The sequence below is a fragment of the Zalophus californianus genome, chromosome 3 (assembly GCF_009762305.2).
Source record: "Zalophus californianus isolate mZalCal1 chromosome 3, mZalCal1.pri.v2, whole genome shotgun sequence".
Taxonomy (NCBI): domain Eukaryota; kingdom Metazoa; phylum Chordata; class Mammalia; order Carnivora; family Otariidae; genus Zalophus; species Zalophus californianus.
In genome coordinates, this window is record NC_045597.1 from 160,313,679 (window position 1) to 160,335,314 (window position 21,636).

A 21,636-nucleotide genomic window follows, 5' to 3' on the forward strand; every position below is an offset into this window, starting at 1 on the left:
AGCAGAGACTCCATTTGAAAACTGTGGCTGAAATGGTACTCATTCCTCGTGCACCCGCGAACGTCAGAAGTTCTGGAAGAGTGTGTTGTCCATTCACAGAATGATGCTTTTCTCTAGGCCATTTGACAGGGGAAGCTCGTAATGGGATTGCCTGTGGGAGAGCTGATGTGGGGAACTTTTGCAGCCACTTGGCATTGCTACACAATGCCGTGCAGACTCTGGTTCCCTGTTAAATAGCAGCAGCGTGTTCAATGGTTGCTAGATTTTGCCAGCTCCTTAGATTAAGCGTGTAATGAAGACAAAATCAGAAGCTTGCATTGTCCTTTTCTACGGTTTTTAAACAAAATTTAATAAAAGGTCTCCATGTCCTTCTGCTTTGGAAATAAATGTCATCTTCCCATTGATCAAAACCTGCACCAGCGAAGACTTTCTGACTGATCTCTTTCCTTCTCATCAGATAGTTTTTCTAAGTGCCCACCTGCTTGTGACTTGTACAAAGAACTATATGACAGAAATTAAACAAACCTGTACCTTCTCCCCACACCCAACATTCGAGATTATGCCAGCATATTAAAAGAACTCACAGTATGGAGATGAACATACACCTGCAAAGGACATCAAGAGGCAATGATAGAAGAGGCTAATAAATATATTTATGCCTCAGGAGAGCCCTATGTATGGTTTCTGTCACTATCCTCGCTGACAAATTGAGCAAAATGACTCCTTTTCCCTACTCTGCACCAGTCCAATAAATAGAAATAAGCTCCGGATCCATTCTGAATTGTGAAAAGGGTAAATACCATAAACCACAGAGAAACTCAAGGTTCCTGTGACTTTGTGACTAAGGCGAGTCCCTGTGGTACACTGTATTTCAAATCTTGCCTCGTTTGTGAATATGTGTCATTCTAAATAGGTGTAGCTCACTCTTTGGAGGTGAAAGCTTCTCTTTTCCTATTTTCTCTCCTCCCCGAGGTTTTTCTGTGCATTAGATGTTTCCCCAGGGCTGCTGCAAGGGCTGAGTGAATCACTCGACATGAAGGAAGAGCGGGTTGATAAATACAAAAAGTACAGAACTGGCCTTTTCAGTTGGGTATAGTCCCCAGGAAACCAGCATAAATAGTACCTTGTATTAATAGCCTTTCTGAGCTCTGTGTGTGATTACCTCCATATGTTATGTCCGCCACACACTTGGCACTGGAGGTCAGCTTTCCTTTTACTGCAGCCTTCTTTGTGGAATCATAGACCCACAATAAGAGCTGGAGGACAAGAAGTTGATTGTGATTTCAGCTTGAAATCTGAAAAGATCTCTGAATCTTTTCAGCAAAGGAACGCTACCAATCCCATTAGCTTGGAAACATGCTCCTGAATAGGGTTAGTTTTCATGATAGAGTAGAGATATAAAAAAGAATGAAGCAAATTGTTCTTATCTGTACAATCCCAGATGAAGAGTGTGTGTTTTGTGTGTGTTTTAATTTATAGTATAATCCATTTTCAACAAATTTGTTCCTGGATATTAGTGTAAATACAAAATACGTTCTAGTTTCCAAACTGGGATATCCTAGATCACAACTCTAGAATGGATCTTAGGACTTATCCTAGATCACAACTCTAGAATGGATCTTAGGACTTATCCTAGATCACAACTCTAGAATGGATCTTAGGACTTATCCTAGATCACAACTCTAGAATGGATCTTAGGACTTATCCTAGATCACAACTCTAGAATGGATCTTAGGACTTATTTCTGTTTATGACACTGCTACAGAGGGAGACTCTGTAGTCTCTCAGGGGGAGACTAAGGAGTCATTTGGGGCAATTTGTCAGCTAGGACAGCAAGAAATCATACAACAGGCTGTGCCTGAAGTCAGTATAACAGAATTCCCTATTATGTCAGTTACACTGTTCTTCCAGTGACTGTAAGCCATATTCTAACAAAAGTCACATCTTCCAAGGTTTATTAACCACTTAATTAGGAGGCATGCTGTGTAGAGTTAGAATAGGATTTAAATTTCAACTCCACATATTCTAGCTCTGAAGATGTTTGAGTTTCTTAACCTCTACTCAGCTACAAAACGGGGTACTACCGTCAAGGGGTTTTATGAAGAGTTTAGGTACAAGATATGCATTTCTCAGATTATTCTAGAGAATCTCTAGCCTGGCCCATCTAGGTTGGTTCTCTTTCCTTCCAGATAAGTATTTAGTCAATTTTGTTCTCTCTGTACCAAGACAATGGGAAGAAGGTCTCTTTTTTCCACCTTTCTGTTTAGCATGCAGTGGATCCCAGCTATGCGATAAGGAGGGTTTTACTGTTCATTGCTTGATGGAAGGAGAAGTAAGGCAAAAGGACCCTGATTCTGAATGGCCACCGTGGCCACCAGATCAACCCCCCTTCCCCTCTCACATCTTTCCATGCCCTCTCTCTGCCTTCTCTTCCCTGTTCTTCATTCACCCCTCCAGTAGAGAGACACACGTGTCATGAGCCAGTGCTTCTCAGACTTTGGAATGCACAGGGAGCACCTGGACACCATTCGCAGAGGCTCTGATTCTGTGAGTGAGGGGGGAGCCCAGGAACCTGCGTGTCATGAGTACAGAGGGTGCCAACGTACATGGTCTAAGGGCCACGCTTGAAGAGACACTGCTAGAAATACTGAGGGATAAAAGTGGTGCCCTTCTAAACAAAGTCCAAGGTCTAGTGGGAGTAGACAGAAACAAGCTGTGTGGTGCAGTATGGCGAAAACTGGGAAAGGGAACGCGCGTCGGGGAGGGTTGATGGCTGGCTGGAAAAGGGTCCATCGCAGAGGTGACATTGGACTGGCACTAGAAGTAAGGCTAGGAATTGCCAGACCGAGAAGAGAGAGAGGGTTCCCTGCAGAAGGAACAACACGAGGAACCCGAAGCAAAAAGACCACAGTGTGCTCTGGGAGGAGTACGCTCCCTGGGTCTCATGCCATGAATAAATCGATTGTGAACACATCCCTCTCAAACCAAAAAATTTATGTATAAGTCATATATGTATACCACTATTAATCTGTATCCCAGAAATTAGGAAAGTCTGCTTTCTAAAGTAAAGAGTAAGTACATAAAGTTTAAAATTTCATTTGCTCCCCCCCACTTGGGAAGCAGGTGGTTGTAAAATTGAATGGAAAAAGGTACAGGCGGACTAGGGCAGGTGCTGAGGAGGAGTGGTGGTAGCGAGCCTGGAGATGCTGGGTGGTGAAGAGCCTCAGTGCCCAAACCAGGAAACTCAGGTGCCCACCCACCCCTTCTCACACAAGAGCCCATCAGGAGGCCAGGAGCAGCCTCCCCGAGGCCAGGACCTAAGCTAGACGTGGGCCAGCATTGCTGGGACTCTTTGTGCCACATCAGTCTCTTCCAGCTTCTGTTGCTCTTCGTGTGTTCAACAACCGTGATGGCTTCTGCATGGACGCCTCCCCTCCCCGCTCAAATTAGAGAGAAATGCCACAGTGTTCTGAGTGCTTGACTCTATTTGGAGTCTGAAACAAAGAGATACTTTGCCTTGTTTTATTTTGAAATTAGTTTTATTTTATACTGCTTTCTATATTTTCCAGCTTTTTTAGTGAGCATGTAAAATGAAATAAAAATGTGAGGAATGTTAACTCAGTGCCTTAAATGGCCCCCTTGTGCTGTAAGACAGTTAAACATCCACAGATACAAGTCTGCCTTCTTTTCCATAGTGGTAGTCTTAGTTTGGTTTTTTTTTTAAGGGGGTGGGAGTAAATGATATAATGTTTAAGCTATAGAAACTGAAATACAGGTAAGTTACTTTCTCCGAATAGTGATCTCTGGAAAGAAACAAAACTAAGAAGTAATTAGTAAAGACAAGAAGTTATATTACTAAGTGAAATCCTATGTAAAATTCTAAATGGAGGTATACAAGGAGGATAGATTTTTCAGCTGAGCTTGTGGTATTGTGGGATTGGTAGAATTTACAGGATTTTGCAACTCTGATACCATTTTTAAAACTCCCAAGAAGAGAAAGAATCTTTGTGTTGCTTTTTTTTTCAATTAACTATTTGCTTTTTGAGGAACTCCTGGATTTTATAAGTATTGGGAATCAGTCTTTATACTAAATCTGCACATGTCTCATTCCAGAAGTGCACCTCAGACAGTGTGATGAAATATTCATTGACCGTGACTTAAATTATTGTAGGATTCCAATATAAAATATGCAACTAAGAGATATTAACATTAACAGATAATATTACCTCGGATTAAAAAAAGAGAAATAAAATGGGCTCAGCCTGATTGGCAAATTGAGTGCACTTATTGCATTCATTGACAGCCAGAGGGATTTTAATTGCTTTATATTTTAAGTGTGATTCATGCTTAGAGGCACCGCTGCTTCCTTTCCCCGATAGTCCCGATTACTAGGCACCACTTCAAAGGGCTGTGTCCCAACCCCAGTCTACGTGCCGTAGACATGTATGTTGGGTTTTGCTGTGCTTACCAAATAACAGTATGGAATTCAGGAGATGTTTAGAAAGATCAGTTTGTCACTACTGCTGCGTTTGGAAAAGAAGAGTTCCAATTATAAAAAAGAAGGCAGGTGGTTGTAAAATCAAATGGAAAAAGGTACAGAGTAGAAGGTGACAGACCCAGGAATCCCAACAAAACTAAAGAATGAAACATAGCCAACTACTTAATAATGAGCATGGAGTGAGACCGGCCACAGGGGGCGTAGAGAAGGGCAGGAGAGACCTGGCTGGGGTAGGCGTTAGAGGACGTGATCACATGGCAAGTGAAGGAAGAGGAGTCACACAAATCACATGATACCAGTGACGAGCATACAGGGTACAGGAGAGGGACAAGATGGGGATGGAGGGGAAAAGAACTTTCCCTCTACCCTCCGGGGTTTTGGCTGAGACCCCCGTAATGGGACAGATTAATAAGAAAAACGAACAGAAGTTTATTAACATGTGTACCTCATGTATACATGGGCGATACCCAGGGAAAAGTGAGGAAGCTCCCGTGGTGGCTCAGAATTCAGAATTAAATACCATTTTGACAGGGACAGGGGTGGGGGGATATAGGCCTCTCAGGGGAGAGTAAATGATTCTAGGAAATACGAGAGGCCCTTAGAAGAACAGACGGGAGGTATGATCATTTGTGACAAAGTACGTCTGGGTGTGGGGTCACCTTCTAGGCTCTTGTCGTACCTGGTTGGCAAAACTCGCCAGGAGGGGATTTATGACAATTGAGTTCCTTGGAGGCTCTGTCTTTAGTCAGATGAGGGAAGTTTAGATACCATCTCTCCCTGCATTGGCAGTTTTTCAAGTGCCTGGAGCTCACAATAGTCAATACACCAAATTGCTGTATTTGGGGGTAGGGGGCGTATTCTGCAACCCTTCAAGAAGCAGAACAGAGAAAGGAGGAATGGGGACTTGGCAGCATGCGAGATCACGGGTGCCATTTGCAGGCACCTGTTGTAAGTGGTAGAGCTGCCAATCCTCCGGACCCTAGGAATAGAAGACCACACGCGGCCTCACTGCCTCCGTTCCTGTCAGGCCCAGGACAGAAGCTCTGTTGACAAACAGCAATAGTTGAGAAATGGGTTTTACCCTGGGCCCAGGAATTCCTGGTTAACACTCAGGGAGCTGGACTGGAAATGGCACCCGTGGTAACAGTATAGCACCCCTTAAATGTTTAATAAGGGGAGTTTTCCTGCCAGCCACCTGGTGGGCAGTACACGCTGCCTCTCCCGTCAGCCCTGGCTCCTCACCTCGGCCCACATGGTGGCCACTGGACATTGACGCTGGTACGCCTCTGGGCATTCACCGTCCTTCCCCCTGATGCCATAGGCAGGAGCGCAGCTCACAGCGGGGGCAATGTTTTTACATTAGTCTTTATGCTATTTGGTACAGGCCAGAAAGACTGAAACATCACCTTTGAGGTCGTTGGCATCCTTTCTCCCCAGCCATTCCCACGCTCTCTGTCTGCTGGGCTGGGGCTGGGGGACAGAGCATGCTCGGCCGCCCATCCCGCTCCGGCCTCGGCCACTCCGCTCCACCTGCTTTGTTCTGCTTGGCAGCTGAGGAGTTAAGGAGGCTCTGAACTGAAGCACTTCATCCACAAGAGGGTCCTGAAGCCAAACTGTCTGGGATCAGATGGTCCCGGGCAATTTCTCTCACTGCAGCCTCCCTGAGGCAAACTCACCAAGATGAAATGTGGTCTAGTGTTAACTCTTTAACATCAAATCCAGCTGCCCCGGCAGTTTGATTTCTTGAAATTCCCTTTGAAATTCTGCTTTCATTCCTCAGTACCCACCAGCAGGTTCTGCTCGCCAGCTTATCAACCACTGACAGTCCCATGGCTGCCCCCTATCCCAGCATCTTTATTTATGAAGGACACCGGACTCGACATGGCTTGCCCCAGCTTCAAAAGAAAGAGGTTTTGTCACTCAGTATCTTAGTCTCCGGGTTTAAAGAAGAATCTTTCACAGAGCAGAAAATGATAAATCTCTTCTTGCTAAAGTGCCTTTCTGATTCTTTTTATTATTGTTATTATAAGTCCTCTGTAGAAAAGAATCAAGGCAGTGGCAACATTTCTATAAAATGACACTTTATCTCTGTGATTAACTATATAATAAACCGTAAAGACTTTGCCATGGTAATCTCCTCCTTACACCTTATTGCTTTAATAATAAAAGCTTTTTTATGGCAACAGAATAAAATTTTACTATCCAGACAGTTTAGATAAAATGAGAAGATGTGTTTTTGGAAGGATAGAGGGCATATCTGAAACATGTGAGGTCGGCATAGGTTTTATGTGAGCTCGGTTTATGTAGAACATGTTCGATGTGTCTTAAGTCTGGTGCCCTCTGGAGGACTTTATCCAACTATTTAAAGAATGTCTAGTGGGGGTCACCTGGGTGGCTCAGTTGGTTGAGCCTCAGACTCTTGATTTTGGCTCAGGTCTGGATCTCGGGGTCCTGAGATAGAGACCCACATGTTCAGCAGGAAGTTAGCTTGTCCCTCTCCCTCCCCCCTCCCCCCCTGCTCCTGCGCATTCTCTCTCTCTCTCTCTCTCAAATAAGTAAATAAATAACCTTAAATTTTAAAAAAGAACTTATAGGGGTCAGTGAAAGACTAGTTAAAGAGTTCTGTATTTCTGTCAAGTACAGAGGATTACTGTTTCAAAGCAAAAATGTTCAAAACCAAGAATTGCAGATGATCAGTGGGGGAAAACACAAATTTCAATAATTTATTGCCACCCTAATTTGCATACAGAACCATCAACTACCTGTTTTGATTCTGAGCCAAACCCTGTGTGGTTTGGTGATTATCATTGCACTTTTATTCATAAGCTTATGTCTCAAATGATTAGATTCCATCAGTGGCAGAAATTATATAAATTTTTGCTTAAACATAATTTATATGCAAACACTACAGTATACCAAGAAGTTTCATTATTGTTATCCCACAGAAAAATGAATACGTTGTCTCCCCTGCTCGTCACTATTGAGCAGTTTCTTTTTCTTTTTTTTATGTTTCAAGTTTTTATTTAAATTCTAGTTAGTTGACATATAGTGTAATATTGGTTTCAGGAGTAGAATTTAGTGATTCATCACTTACATATAACACCCAGTGCTCATCACAAGTGCCCATCACCCATTTAGCCCATCCCCCCATCCACCTCCCCTCCAGCAACCCTCAGTTTGTTCTCTATAGTTAAGAGTATCTTATGGTTTGTTTCCCCTTCTCTTTTTTTTTTCCTCTTCCCCTATGGTCATCTGTTTTGTTTCTTAAATTCCACATATCAGTGAAATCATATGGTACTTGTCTTTCTCTGTCTGATTTATTTCACTTAGCATTATACTCTCTAGTTCCATCCATGTTGTTGCAAATGGTAAGATTTCATTCTTTTTGATGGCTGAATAATACTTCATTTATATATATATACATATATATGGAATACATATACACACACACACCATATCTTCTTTATCCATTCATCACTCAATGGACATTTGGGCTCTTTCCATAATTTGGCTATTGTTACTATTGAGCAGTTTCTTGTCAAGCAACCCACAATAGTCTCAGACCATAAAGTTGAACAGAAGTTTTTTAAAACTCAGGGTTTCCCTGAAAAAGTGATGATTTAGTGGAGGCCTGAAGGAAGACTCACGGTTAATGAAATGAAGAAAGGCTGGGTTGGGGAGGAGGGTTGTCTTCCAGCAGAGAGAGGGGCATGGGCTAAGGCCCTGTGGTGAAGAGAGAGTAGAGCTCATACCTTCTGGAGTTTCATGAAGCTTAAACAAGGTCATTCCAATAAGGTGCTGGTGGTCTACCTAATGTGCCTAGCACACAGTAAGCACTCAGGATGTGTTAGTTATGATCAGCTCTCTTTTTGAAGCAACTCAGGGCTGACGTCTGTCTGCACAGGTGTACCTAAAAAGCAAACACATGACCTTTAAGCTCCTCAGTAGGAATGTGGTCTGTGACACTGCCTGTGATTTCTCCTCGCCTTTTCAATTCTCTGATGTCATTCCTCTTAAGAACTCCCGCCCTCCTTATCTGCTAACTCCTACATCCCAGGGTTTTGCCCCGCACCTTCTGTCCTTGGCAGCCTGCAGAGTTTTTCATGAGGTGCACTCAGTGTAAGTATCTGCCCCAGGACCTCTAAGAAGACCCAGTAGGACTTACGCATGGCGCTGATGAATGTGCTCATGGAGCTGGATATGAGACCGGGCCTTGGAAGGTTTTGGATGCAGTCTCTCCTCTTTGACCCCTCTGGTCCGGCTCCTCGGTGTCTGACCTTTACTACTACCCCCTCTCCATCCTCTGTACCCACTTCCCACAGTATTCTGCCCTTCCACAGTCCTGCCGCTTTGAAAGTGAAGCCCAAAGAAACCCTCAGGTGTACCTTATTGAGATTCTGGAGGAAGGCTCAGAGGGAGCTGCTTCACGCCCGCACCAAACCCTGGTTTGCATTCAGTTCATCGGTTCTGCGCAGGGTCCAGGCTCAGCAGAGATCCCTGGCTTGCCTTTATGCACTCAAGTTTTGAAAGTAGTCGTACATAGCCGTGCTTGCATTACTAAGACTCTTGAGTACAGTCTTTGCTTGAAATACCCAGAAGAATGGAAGCATGGTTTGATGCCAACTTCACAGGCTCCTTCACATCCTCAAGTGGGCAGATTAACAATTTATTGTGAAAACCTTCATCCCTCCTGTTGCTCGCCTGGAAGGCCCAAAAGTAACCACTGTATGAATATCCAGCTTTGTCGAGGATGTGTTGAACCTGGGGATATGTATTATACTCCAGATGTCTATCTTGTAAACTCTCTGGGCACATAATTATGTGAACAAATTTAATCACAAGAATTTATCCCGATCTTGGAGCTGGTAAATAAATCAGCAAAGGCCCCTTCCTCCACCATTCTCCCATCCCAACACGCACACAGGGTGCAGGGCTCCCAGCCTCCAGGCTCTGGGCCTTGTTTGGGAACTGGGTGTGTGGGAGGACGATGGGAGGCTGCCCCTCGGGAAGGCTTACCACACCCACTCTTGATCCCGTGCATGAATTTCCTTTAGCTACATACCTTACATGCTTTCAGATCCCAGAGACTCTAATCAGAAGCCTACCGGTTGTTTGGGGAGGAGGGAGTTTCTTCTTTCCATCATCATTTTCTCCCCTGACTGGTTTTTTGCTTTTTCCCCAGTAAGTTCAGCAGGTCCTCTCACCTTTGTCTCCGCTTTCGCTTTCCCAAAAAGACCGTAGGCTCCACCGGGATGGCAGGGGGCCTTCATTCCCAACTGCCTGCCCTGCCCCAACAGCCTTGCTGGCACAGGGCCGGCACTCAGCAAATGCTTGTGCAATGGCTGAATATTCATACGTCCCTGCATTTCCAGTGCTCTCTGGGGTATAAACCTGTGCCCCCTGCTGCACTCCGCCGGGGAAGAGAACAGAGCACGCGTCAGCTGCCAGGCTCACGTGACATGTAGCCCGTGATTCAGCTGGACTGTCCCCGCCCCCAAGTTCTTTGAACTCCTGCTGGTGTCCAGTGGAAGCCGAAAGCCCTCCCTAAGATTTGTGCCAGTTCCAGGGGTGAGGGTGGGTTTAATATTCTCACGCTCAGTCTGCCTTTCCATCTGCTTAGCCTCATATTGACCCAAACATGGAACCCAGCCCCCCACCTCGGTGTCTTGTGTGTGCGCACCTGTGCACGTTCAGACCATTCGCTCCAAGCACAGTGAAGACCCAGACGTCCCGAGAAAGGCTCACATCACCTTCTGGCCCACGGAAGTTCTTTCGCCCACCCCAGCACTGGTGATTTCTCCTAGGCTCTTCACCCTGCACAGTTCCCAGCCTTCATGCTGACTCCTCCCTCTCTCTTCTGCCTCTCTTTCTATAGGGGATAAAAATTCAAAACATGTCCTCACGCAGAGTAGCTGAATCGTATTGTTGTAATTGGGGCTTCTCACTCCAGATTTCTAGGTTCTCACCTTATCTCTCTAACAGCTCATCAATTAGCCTCATTTTCCTAAACTAACATAGAACTGCCCTCTCTGGGAGGGCTGTTAAACACAAAAACAAAAAATTGTTTGGCCCCTATTGGCTACGTGTGTGAACTTGACAGAGAAGGTAAATATACCTCATAATCACAGAGGCACAAGCCTCTTGTGATTTAACTCAGCATTTCACATGATTAAGAAACATATGCTGGTTTATGAATAGATGGTCTCTGGAAAGAAATGCAAGAAGCTGGTGATGGTGGACACCTCCAGGGAAGGGAGCCAAATACACTGTGACAGAGATGGGATGAAGACTTCCTTCTTTTGTATTTCCTATATTTAAAACACATTGACATTATACCTATTTAATGTCAATAAAGAAGGTACAGGTCTCCTTATGTGCTCTCTCACCAAAGTGATCATATCCAGTGACCTTGAGCCATATGCGTCATGGGGACAGTTGATATCTACACTTGATGGTTTAGGCTTAGTGCCCAGTTCTGGAGACGTCACTTCTTTCCATTAGGATTTCCTGGTTGGAACGAGCTGAGTGTCTCAGTGCACAGTCCTGACTCTCCCAAGTGTTCAGGTCCCATCATCTGGATGGTCCCATCATCTGGATGCTCCCATAGACACAGCCCAAAGATACTTCTTACCCTGATGAATGTTACAAAATATTCCCCTAAAGAGGAAAGAAATTTTCAATACACTTTAAGTTTTTAAAAGTACACCTGACGGGGTGCCTGGGTGGCTCAGTTGGTTAAGCGACTGCCTTCAGCTCAGGTCATGATCCCAGGGTCCTGGGATCGAGTCCCACATCAGGCTCCCGGCTCAGCGGGGAGCCTGCTTCTCCCTCTGACCCTCTCCCCTCTCATGCTGTTTCTCTCTCTCTCTCTCTCTCAAATAAATAAATAAAATCTTAAAAAAAAAAAGTACACCTGACGGAGGGGAAAATGTACATCTGTTGGAACAGAGAGGTAGTAAGTATGGATGCTTGCTGCCGTGTATGGAAGCACATTAATTATGAGTTCATAAACTATACAAACAAGCAAAAAAATCTCATTGGTTACTTTGGAGGGATGCTAGGGAACCAACTATCGTTTTGAAAACGGATCTACCAGCATTTATCCTGCTTACCTAGGTAAATTATACTACCTATTAACCCAAATAGTTGATAAGGGTAAGTTTCTCTTTGTGGAAGACTTCAAAGTAAATAAATGAAGAAGGAGTGATAGAATTTGAATATCCCCATTCTTCTTAAAACCCTATTTAACTAGGCAACCATCATCAATGACTGCTAATAATCATAAAAAATAGAGGTGTCCTTTGTATTTCCTATAAATTTGTTATGAGATGTAGGAATTTGAATACATTCAGGTTTGACTTTTTTTCTAAGAGGAATATTTATAACTGTGTTGTGTCATTATAGGTCTGCTGATGGAAGTAGATGACATAAGGTATCCTTCCTAAAATAAAAACAAATCTGAATCTAATCAGATTTCTATATCTCATAACAAATTCATAGGAAAATTAAAAAAATGAGTTAAGTAATACCATGAAGATGCAGTCAGCAAAACTCAGACCTTGGACAACTTAATAGGACAAAAACCTGGTTTCTTCAGTAAATGAGTTGCAAACGGGGGTAAAAGACAAAAACAGATTTCATAGACAATCAGCCAATTACAGCGGATGGTACTTATTTAGATCCTGGTTCAAACTAACTGTTAAAAAATATGTATGGGAAACAAGACAGAGGATCATAGGGGAAGGGAGGGGAAAAAATGAAACAAGACGAAACCGGAGGGGGAGACAAACCAGAAGAGACTCTTTATCTCAGGAAACAAACTGAGGGTTGCTGGAGTGGTGGGGGGTGGGAGGGATGGGGTGGCTGGGTGATGGACACTGGGGAGGGTATGTGCCATGGTGAGTGCTGTGAATTGTGTAAGACTGATGAATCACAGACCTGTACCTCTGAAACAAATAATACATTATATGTTAATAAAAAATAAAAAAAATATGTATGGGACAATTAGGGAAATTTGAACACTGAGTAGATACCAGATAACATTAAATTATTGTTAATGTTTTTAGATATTCTAGTAATACTGTGGTTATAGTCCCAAAAGTCCTTATCTTTTTGAGATATATATTGAAATATATTGAGTTATGGTTGAAATAAAAATGTAAAAACACCTCACATCTATGCTTATATATACCTAAAAATCTGTTCAAGGATATACAGGTGACCCTTGAGCAGTGGAGGGGAGGGGAGGGGATTGGGGTGCCCACCCCCCGCTCAGCCTAAAGTCTGCATATAACTTTTGACTCCCCCAAAACTTAACTTATAGCCTCCTACTGACCAGAAGCCTTACTGATACCATAAACGGTCGATTAACACATGTATTGTTTGTTATATGTATTATATAGTGTGTTCTTACAATAAAGGAAGCTAGAGAAGCAAAAATGTTAAGAAAATCATAAAAACAATATATTTATGGCACTGTGTTGTTTACCCAAAAAAATGCTTGTAAGAGGACGTGCACAGTTCAAGGTATTGTTCGAGAGTCACCTGGATAAGGGAATTCTGATGCTGTGTTCATTGTGAGGGGAACTAGGAGTCAGGATGGGAGAGAAGTGAACTTTTGGGCAGATCATTATTTACTTTATGAAGGTTACACTTTTTCAAAGAACTAACCAAAAAAGTAATATATGGGGGGGGCAGTTAATTTGAAGTTGGAATGCTGCTTTGGGGGAATGAGAAGTCATAGACTCATATTACAGAACACATGGATGGATTGACCCAGGCCCTATTTCCCAAAGTAGGTCCCCGGGCCATCTGCACCAGAGATGGCCCCACCTCCCTGCCCTCCAGCCAGTATCTGGGGGAGCAAGGCACAGAGACGTTTGTGACCCACAGCCCTTGATCACCTGAGTGCCAGCTTTTCAAATACTCTTCATATAGTGGTGGAACTTTGGAATCCACGGGGCAAAAATACTCCCAAACTTAAATTCAAAGCAGCACAATTCTGAAAGGCTTTTTTTTTTTAGATTTGCTGACAGTGATTTAATCAGCAGATGTCACTGTGAAATACTTGGGAGCATCCCTTCCGTGTAGCCTCATTTTTGGAAAGGCACAGGGTGCTGCTGGCATTGTAACATAGAAATATTTATGGTAATTTTGTATTTTGTTTAATGACAATAATTTTTCTTTTGCTTCCAGTGCTTATTAAAAGTTTCTCTTTGATTAAGCATTCTTTGCTTTTGTTTTTGTTTTTCCCTTCCCAGCATCATTGACAAAGAAGTTTCATTAATGGCAGAAATGGATAAAGTTAAAGAAGAAGCCAGTAAGTAGACACATGGTTGTTTGGTTAGTAGCCTCCTGGTCAGAAGCAATCCATAGGTCGACTGGCAGTAATATGGATTCTGAGCGAGGTCCTAAAATTCACACCGAAATCCTGGCTCATGTGACCTCAGGCAAGTCACTTAACCCTTGGAAACCTTGGGAGCCTCACGTGGCCCGAGGATAGAAGTAGCAGGCCCCACTGAGCGCACAGCAGAGCAGGTACTCAGCAAAGAATAGGTGTCAGCTGAGTTATTTAAAATTGGGGGCATATAAAGGGTTACTTATAGTTAACCAGGTTTAAAATGACATTGAGTTTAGAATTAAATTTTAAAACATCAGTTGTATGCTTTCACAACTTACGTATCTTGCTGTGTTATTTATAGGATCCTTTTCACTTGTTCTTTCTTAGGTTCAACTAACTCAAGTTTAACAAATTACATCCCCCTAAAAAAAAAAAAACAACAGTCCATTTGAAACTTTACTTAAAATCTCTTTAACATTTTGAATTACATCTATAAATTTAACGTGTCTGATTTTTTTTTTCGAGCACTTCAGATGCCTGACAAGGCAAACTCACCAGCCTAAGAGCAACATGTTCCAAGCTTTTAAGCAGCTCTTATAAGATTAATAATTCAAACTTAGAGATGTACTAAGTGAAGTTTTCTTAAAACACTCCCAATTCTGTTTACAAACTCAGTCAAATCTGCTGACAGCTGCCAACTTAACACCTCAAAAGAAAATCAATTACATGTTTTAAGTTGAAATCACAAATGAGACTGTTTAATGTCCCAAATACCCTGTTTAAATAATAAACACCCTCAGACAATCTTAAAATACTAGTATACCCTGGGTTAGATTTATTGTATTATCTTTATACTTACTTCTAGTTCTAAATTTGTCCAACGGTCGTAAAGCTATTGAACAGATACTAGGACGAATTTAAACTCTCTGGAACAGGCTGGGGTTCATGGGTGGGACATTGTACGTGAAACCAGATTGCTCCGTCAGCTGCAACACCAAGCCACAGCGGAGCTGCTGAGCCCTCTCTTAGGATCAAATGCAGTCTGCTGTCGCCGTCGTTGATGGGAACCTTCCCTAAGACCATATTTTTCAGCTGGGATCTAGTCTTACAATTCTTATCTCCTGCACATTTTAAATTCTTCATCCTCACCCAGATTTTATCTCGTTAATTGGATGAATGGCAGTCTGCACCCCAACCAGCTAATTCCTTCCCCTTTGACCACAGTGCCTTTCTTTTTACCAGAACAAAGGATCCGACCAGATTCTTCATTCTTTTTCTATTTTTCTTGCCTGGCCCTTGGCCGTAATTCAGTAGTCACTTTATGAAAAACAGCGATCGGTATTTTTGTTACACAAATTTTTTAAATGATTTTAAGCAATGTGTGAGAATCTCAAATACAGCAAGTTTTATTAAATAAAACGAAATGTGATTCAGGGTTCGGCTGTGGAATATTTAGGTAGTTACACAATCCCTTTGTGAAATTATTTTATTCTTACGAAGTTTGTTGATTCCTTCAGAAAAGTTGCTTGCCACATGATCTGGGATTTTCCCTGTTTCTCAGGTATAGCTTATTCTTTCTTTTCAGTTTCATGTCCTATTGATAAAAATGTTAACAGCCAACACAGACACAAAAGTGTCTCTAGTACCAAAATACAAAGTTACCAGCACATCACTTCCTAAAAGATTATCAATAGACCTCAGATTTCACATGCTCATTCTATCTTCTTGAGACAATAATATTAGGTGCCAAGACCTGTGGGATTTGGAGTATCCCTGGAGAGCATCCCCATTTTTAAAATCCACTCAATCAATAAACATGTACTGTGTGCTTGCTTATATGTTACCAACTGTCACAAACTGGGTTAAACAGCGAACAGCACACTTTGGGACCTGCACACAGGGAGCTTTAGCCTAGCTGAAAGGGCGAGATTGGTTGGTAGGGTTTGCCTAACTTCAGTCATTGGTGCCACTGCTCCTGGTTTTTGAACTGCCCAGAGCCCCAGGGAAGCTGTTTTGCATGCATTGGGGGCAAGCAGGACTGAATTCAAATCCAAGTTCCACCCATTTACTAGCTTTGTGACCTTGAACCATTTTGTTAAACTTCTCAAAGTCCAAGGTTACTTATCAGAAGAGGGGGAGTAAGAATAGTATCTATCTCAAATGGTTATTGTAAAGATAAAAGGAGAAAATATATGCCAGGCTCTTAGCTCAGAAAATATATGCCAGGCTCTTTGACACAGTAGGTGTACAAAAAGGGAAAAGCACTCACTAGTGAAGGGGTCAGTCCAGCCTCCTCTGTCAGAGGACTGCCAGAAAATGGAGGCCAAAGGGGCTATGCAGCATCTCCAGCTGGCACAGGCGTGCGTCTCCACAGGTAGAAGGAGCCATTGAATTTCCCTCCACTAAGAATTTCCAGCCACCATCTTGAGCGTGCTCATCTATGATCTCCAGAGTACTTTCCACATTTTCTCTTTGCTGTACATGTTACAAACCTATTTCCTCAATTATAACATAATCCCCTCTGTCACGGCACCTAACATAGGTACCGAGAAGACTGTAGGTACTTCATAATATTTGTTAAATGAATTATTGTAATTAACTCAGTGTCTGTAGGCTGTGGGATCCAGTATTAGTAATTGCAAAAAAAAAAAAAGTATATTCTAGATGAACATATCTCACTTTATTAATATGTGAGGTTAGCATTTTTTAGTATATGATACTAAACACGTCACGTAGGTTATTTCATTTAGTTCCACAATAACCCTACAAGGTAATATGATTATTACGTTGACAGATGAAGAAACAAAGCATGTTGTGGTGCTATGGTCTCAGACTCTGTTTGAGGGAACTGAAGGCCAAAATAGGTGTGTTCTTGGAGTATCAAATTTATTGAAGATATGGGAAGAAAACATATTAACAGAAACGCAGGTATGTTGTGAGGTAAAATGCAGAGCTCACAAGAATAAAAAGGATTTCAAAGAATCTTTGTGCTTGAAACAAGCTTTGTGTCCCAGCTCCTCCCCCGAGGATTTCAAGTCCACCCTCTGCTAAGGAGTATTATTTGAGAAGCCCTAAAATTTTCCATGGTTCTTGCAACAAGAGCAAGCTTCCCATGTGTTCCAAAAACTTGAAGGAATTTTAAAAATCCTATTGAGAAAATGGATTTCAGCATACCAGATACTGTTTCTAAAAGTACCTCAATAATATTAATGAAGTCCTGAATGCAGTGAAAATGAAAGCTGTATGAAACTGTCTCCCTCTACAGATTTCCAAAAGGATGGTGCTTTCAAAACATAACTTATTATTCTGTTTTAAATTTTAGGATCAGTGAATCTTAGGATCTGATCTGGTTTTGGTTTTGCTTTTTGTTTCTGTGATTGATGTTTTTGAGGTGAAAATGTTAGTGTCCCCACAGAGTATTGGCTTTAGATCTCCAGTTTTAAGGCTTTTTCATAATGAAAGGCTTTGAAATGTTAATGTGACTATATGTAAAACTCATCCCAGCGCTTGCTGATGCAAAAGTATTCATTTTCATGCACATTTGCATGAGGGTAAACTCAGAATTTATTGGTGATCTTGCACCTGCATTCCTATTTTAGGGCCCATTTATATCTATTTCTATAAAATCTTTTGTGTGAATGCCCAAGTTCTTCTCAAAAAGTACAATTATCCCTAATTGTTAACCAGTCCCACAAATGATCATTAAGAAAAGTCAGATCTATTTAACTGAGTAGTCATTCAGGGTCTGCTGACCACTTTACTATCTGCTCACCAAGTCTAGGTCTTCGGAATTTCTTTTTTATGTTTGCAAGAGCAAAGTACTTTGTTTCAGCTTCCTGCTCAGGAATCGTTTTTTCATCCTGCAGACTTTAGTCCCGTTCCTATGTTGAATTATAATGGCAAACATATAAATAATCAAAGGTGTAAGTGCTAAATATGCTTCAGTGGTCCTTCTAGAAAAGGAACTTCTGTCCTTTGTGTATTCCTTTTTTAAAAAAAGATTTATTGATTTGAGAGAGAGAGAGAGCATGGAGAGGAAGGGCAGAGGGAGAAGGGAGAGTCTTAAGCAGACCCTGTGCCAAGCGCAGAGCCCGACACGGGACTCCATCTCACGACCCTGAGAGGATGAGCCAAAACCAAGAGTCAGACACTCAACCGACTGCACCACCTAGGCGTGCCTCGATTATTTCATTCAGTCCTTCATTCAGCAAACGTACATATTGGGCACCCACTTTGTACCAAGCCATAGGCACTGTGGACACAAAAAACTGTAACACAAAGAACTCTGCCATGATTGGAGATGCCTACAGGGGCCAGGCTGGAAACATTAATGAGCCGAGCAGGGCAGGGAGTGACCATGGCACACTGGGCGCCATGCTCCATCCATAAAGAGCAACAACTCAGGGGTAGCCAGTTGTTGCCACATGGGAATGTTGGCCAACTGTGGCCAGAAATTCCAGTATTTTAAGAAAAGCCAGAAATCCAGCTTCCAAGTAGAATCTCCTAATTTTCAAATGTGGACAATTAATTTGTAAAAGTAATATGTGGACCAAACAAAACATATGTACTCTACGGCCACACATGATAATAGGCCACCTTTTTGTGACCTCTTATCTGGCTGGGTAGCTGGGACATCATTGAGTAATATAGTGTCTGTGTTCAGATGGAAATTCTTTTCACAACCGTCATGGGGACACATTTTCCACTAGCCCCTCTGTCTTCTGAAAGACTACAGGCAGAAAGCAGCCTCTGCTCAGCTACAAAGAATTTTAAGTGGGAGGCAAGGGGAGTCCTGGTAAATAATCAAAGCATGATTAGAGTAGTTTAGCAAACAATTAGGCTTTATGAGTTATAGATTACTTATTCTATTGACATCTCAACATTGGTATCAGGATAGAAAGATAATGTTTCTCAGTCTGTCTGCAGAATGGTTTATAGTGTTCAGGAAATCTTAACTCTTGATTGCTTTTGAACTTTTTTTGGGGGGGGGAGGTTTGAAGTGACTGTTTTTGACATTTATAAACTAAGAACCCTTACAGTCAGAAATCATTGTTTAGCTCTGCATGTGTGCTGTGAATCTGGTCTAATAAAGCAGTTGACCTTTGTTCAGCCAAGAAAGGAATGTGAATCCAACATGCATAGCATCTTCGTTGGATGTACTGGCTTTTTCTCATAACTCAAAATGCTGTCCAAAAGAAATGAAGGCAGTTCATATGTGACTTAAAATTAGAGAACAAAAAGCTATCTTTTGGAAGATGAAATTTCATATTTAAATCTCACCATATGTGTTAGTATTGCTTTTGAGCTTTATGATCTTTTGGGAAACAAACACACAAGCACACAAATTCACCTGTGGACTACTACATTTGCTTGAACCTTTAGGTCATCAGACAGACGTGTGAAATGTGGCACCAGAAAACTCCGTGGTGTCTTCTCTGCATGTGCAGATGCTAAAGAGTATACACAAATCCAGTCCAAGCGGGCTTTGACTCACCCTTGAAATTTTTCCATGGGGGACACTTAAAACAAAGACAAGGCACTCTGGTCTGGAACTTCTCTTTGGTTGCAAAAAATGGAAACAGATCTGCAGAGTATCAAAAGCAGAGGCATTTTTTAGCCCACAAAAAGCTAATAAAGTAAAACTTTAATGTCATATTCCAGTAACACAGCTAGTTCCTCTAAATGAGTAAGTGTTGAAGTTCAGAAGGTCTGATGCTGTTAGAACTTACGAGTACAGCACATTCAGAAGAATGGTCTTTGCTTGGCGGACTCCCTATCTTTGTGATATCATTCAGACAGGATTTTACCAAGCGTCTTTTTTTGGTGATACTTGTTCGGAGTAATGCACAAGTTGAAAAGTCCAAATTAAGGAAGTGAGATCAGACGCCAGTGAGGAAAACAAAGAAGACTGGGTGTACAGTGAATCCGAAGGGACCGTGTTTGATTTGGAGATTGGTGGATAAGAACATACAGAAATGAGTGCACCAAGGGCGAACCCACCTCCGTAACCAACTTGGAAAACATAGTCATGGTCCAACAGAGCGATCAGTGTGTGGAGGGAGAACCGATTCCAAGAAATTAGGTCATTTAATATGTTTGGACCTCTGGCCCTAACGTATTATTCTTTCTTATTTGGCAGTGGAGATCCTGACTGCTCGTCAGAAGAAAGCAGAAGAACTAAAGAGACTGACTGATCTGGCCAGTCAGATGGCAGAGATGCAGCTGGCTGAACTCAGGGCAGAAATTAAGGTCAGTTCTAAAATATCACAGCCTGAACCCTGAGCCAGAGATCTGAGCCCCATTATGTTTGTTTTGCCTCCATAGAGTGCTGCTCCCTGAGGATCTAACATCATGCACCCAGCTCTCTCTTTCACAGTGTTGAACTAGAGAATACAGAAGGGCGAAGAACCAACTAATCACTGTATTTAAGGATACTGTGGTTTGAAGGGATCTATTACTACAGAGGAGAAGAATGAGCTATTTTCTTAGTGGAGACTGACCCAAATAAAATGTATTCAACCATGAATTATAGCTGGAATGGGGGATATTATTTTCACCATATGTAATTTAGGTGTATGTATATAAACACTCATACATGTGAACACACAGTGAGTATGAACCTAGTAGAACAGTGAGGATTCTAAAGCTTACACAATATATAGCGACTTCTTTCTAGTATCCTTTTCTAGCTGACTTGCTCTTTTATCAAGAATACCACCCACAGATATGTATTTATTGGATCTCCACAGTTGCAAGCAATAGAAGCTGACCCTGGCTAACCGCAAGAACAAGTGGAATTTGAACGAATATGAGTGTAGTTCACCAAAGTGTGATCTGAAGACTCTAGGCCACACTTAGGCAGAAACCCAGGTAGCCACCTGGGGAACATAGACAGATGTAATTACCAGACTCTCTTCAGGGCACCATTAGGATGGGGGACCTTCAGATGTCATCTCCCTTTGTGTCTCCCCACCCGAGTCACATCCCAAAGAAGGAGATTCTGATTGGCCTTCACTTGGATCATAGACACCATTGGGCCAAGGGAGGCCTCGACTGACAGACCCACCAACACTGGATCTTTGAAACTCAATTGGGATACAGTTATTAGAAAAAGAAATGGTTACCAGAAGGGCAAAAACAAGTATCTACAACAAAACAGGAAGTCACAGTTTATACATTTTTCCCTTATCCTCTTTCCCCAGTACACTAAACATGCACACACACACACACACACACACACGCTCAGCGTCTGCCCAGCTTCTAGGGTCTAGAGCGCTTTCAGGACACAGTAGCTACTCGCTTTCTAAGTAGGACTGTCTGCTCATCCAGGCATAAAAGTGGTTGGGTGTGGTAGAAAGTGGCAAGTAACTTCAGTCCCTTCTGCCCTGGTTAGGCATGAAAGGGAGCCCCTTGGGATCAAGGACCTCCTCTGAGGGTCCTGAGAAGTCCTAATGGTCTTTGTTGCTGCCAACCAGTCACTTGCAGTGTCCTCCTGCCTGGTCTTTCTGCGTCCACTGTCTCACTCCAGCCTGGTCATCCACCCTAAGGCCAGAGTCATAGCCCAGAGCAGATCTGATCTCCCCCAGTATGGCCTACCCTTCCCCTCAGAATAAAATCCACGACTGGACTCCATTATATATGTTCCAACCTCCATGCCCGGTCTGGTTAGGACATCAAGTGTGGAATTCGAAGTCGCCCACTTCCAGGTCTGTTGACATCTGCTTATTTTCCAAGTTTCCTTTCTGCCTATCCAGATCCCACTCATCATAAAATGGTTAATGGCACAGGCTTTGGAGTA

The 21,636-nt window shown here is 42.5% G+C and overlaps 1 protein-coding gene and 1 long non-coding RNA gene across 8 annotated transcripts in view; one reads left to right on the plus strand and one right to left on the minus strand.

Moving 5' to 3' along the window:
- The window catches only part of SPATS2L (spermatogenesis associated serine rich 2 like), a 160,018-nt gene that overhangs the window by 130,688 nt on the left and 7,694 nt on the right, over positions 1-21,636 (plus strand). For all 7 annotated transcript variants that reach the window (XM_027589995.1, XM_027590001.1, XM_027590000.2 and 4 more), the window contains 2 exons: positions 13,759-13,817; positions 19,978-20,087. In XM_027589995.1, the coding sequence (XP_027445796.1) occupies positions 13,759-13,817; positions 19,978-20,087 (169 nt within the window). The remainder of the gene's footprint in view (positions 1-13,758; positions 13,818-19,977; positions 20,088-21,636) is intronic.
- Positions 8,288-9,868, minus strand: LOC113919961. Its single transcript, XR_003519182.2, has 3 exons — positions 9,561-9,868; positions 8,884-9,259; positions 8,288-8,408 (listed from the first exon to the last, which is right to left on the minus strand). It is a non-coding gene; the product is annotated as an uncharacterized LOC113919961 (long non-coding RNA).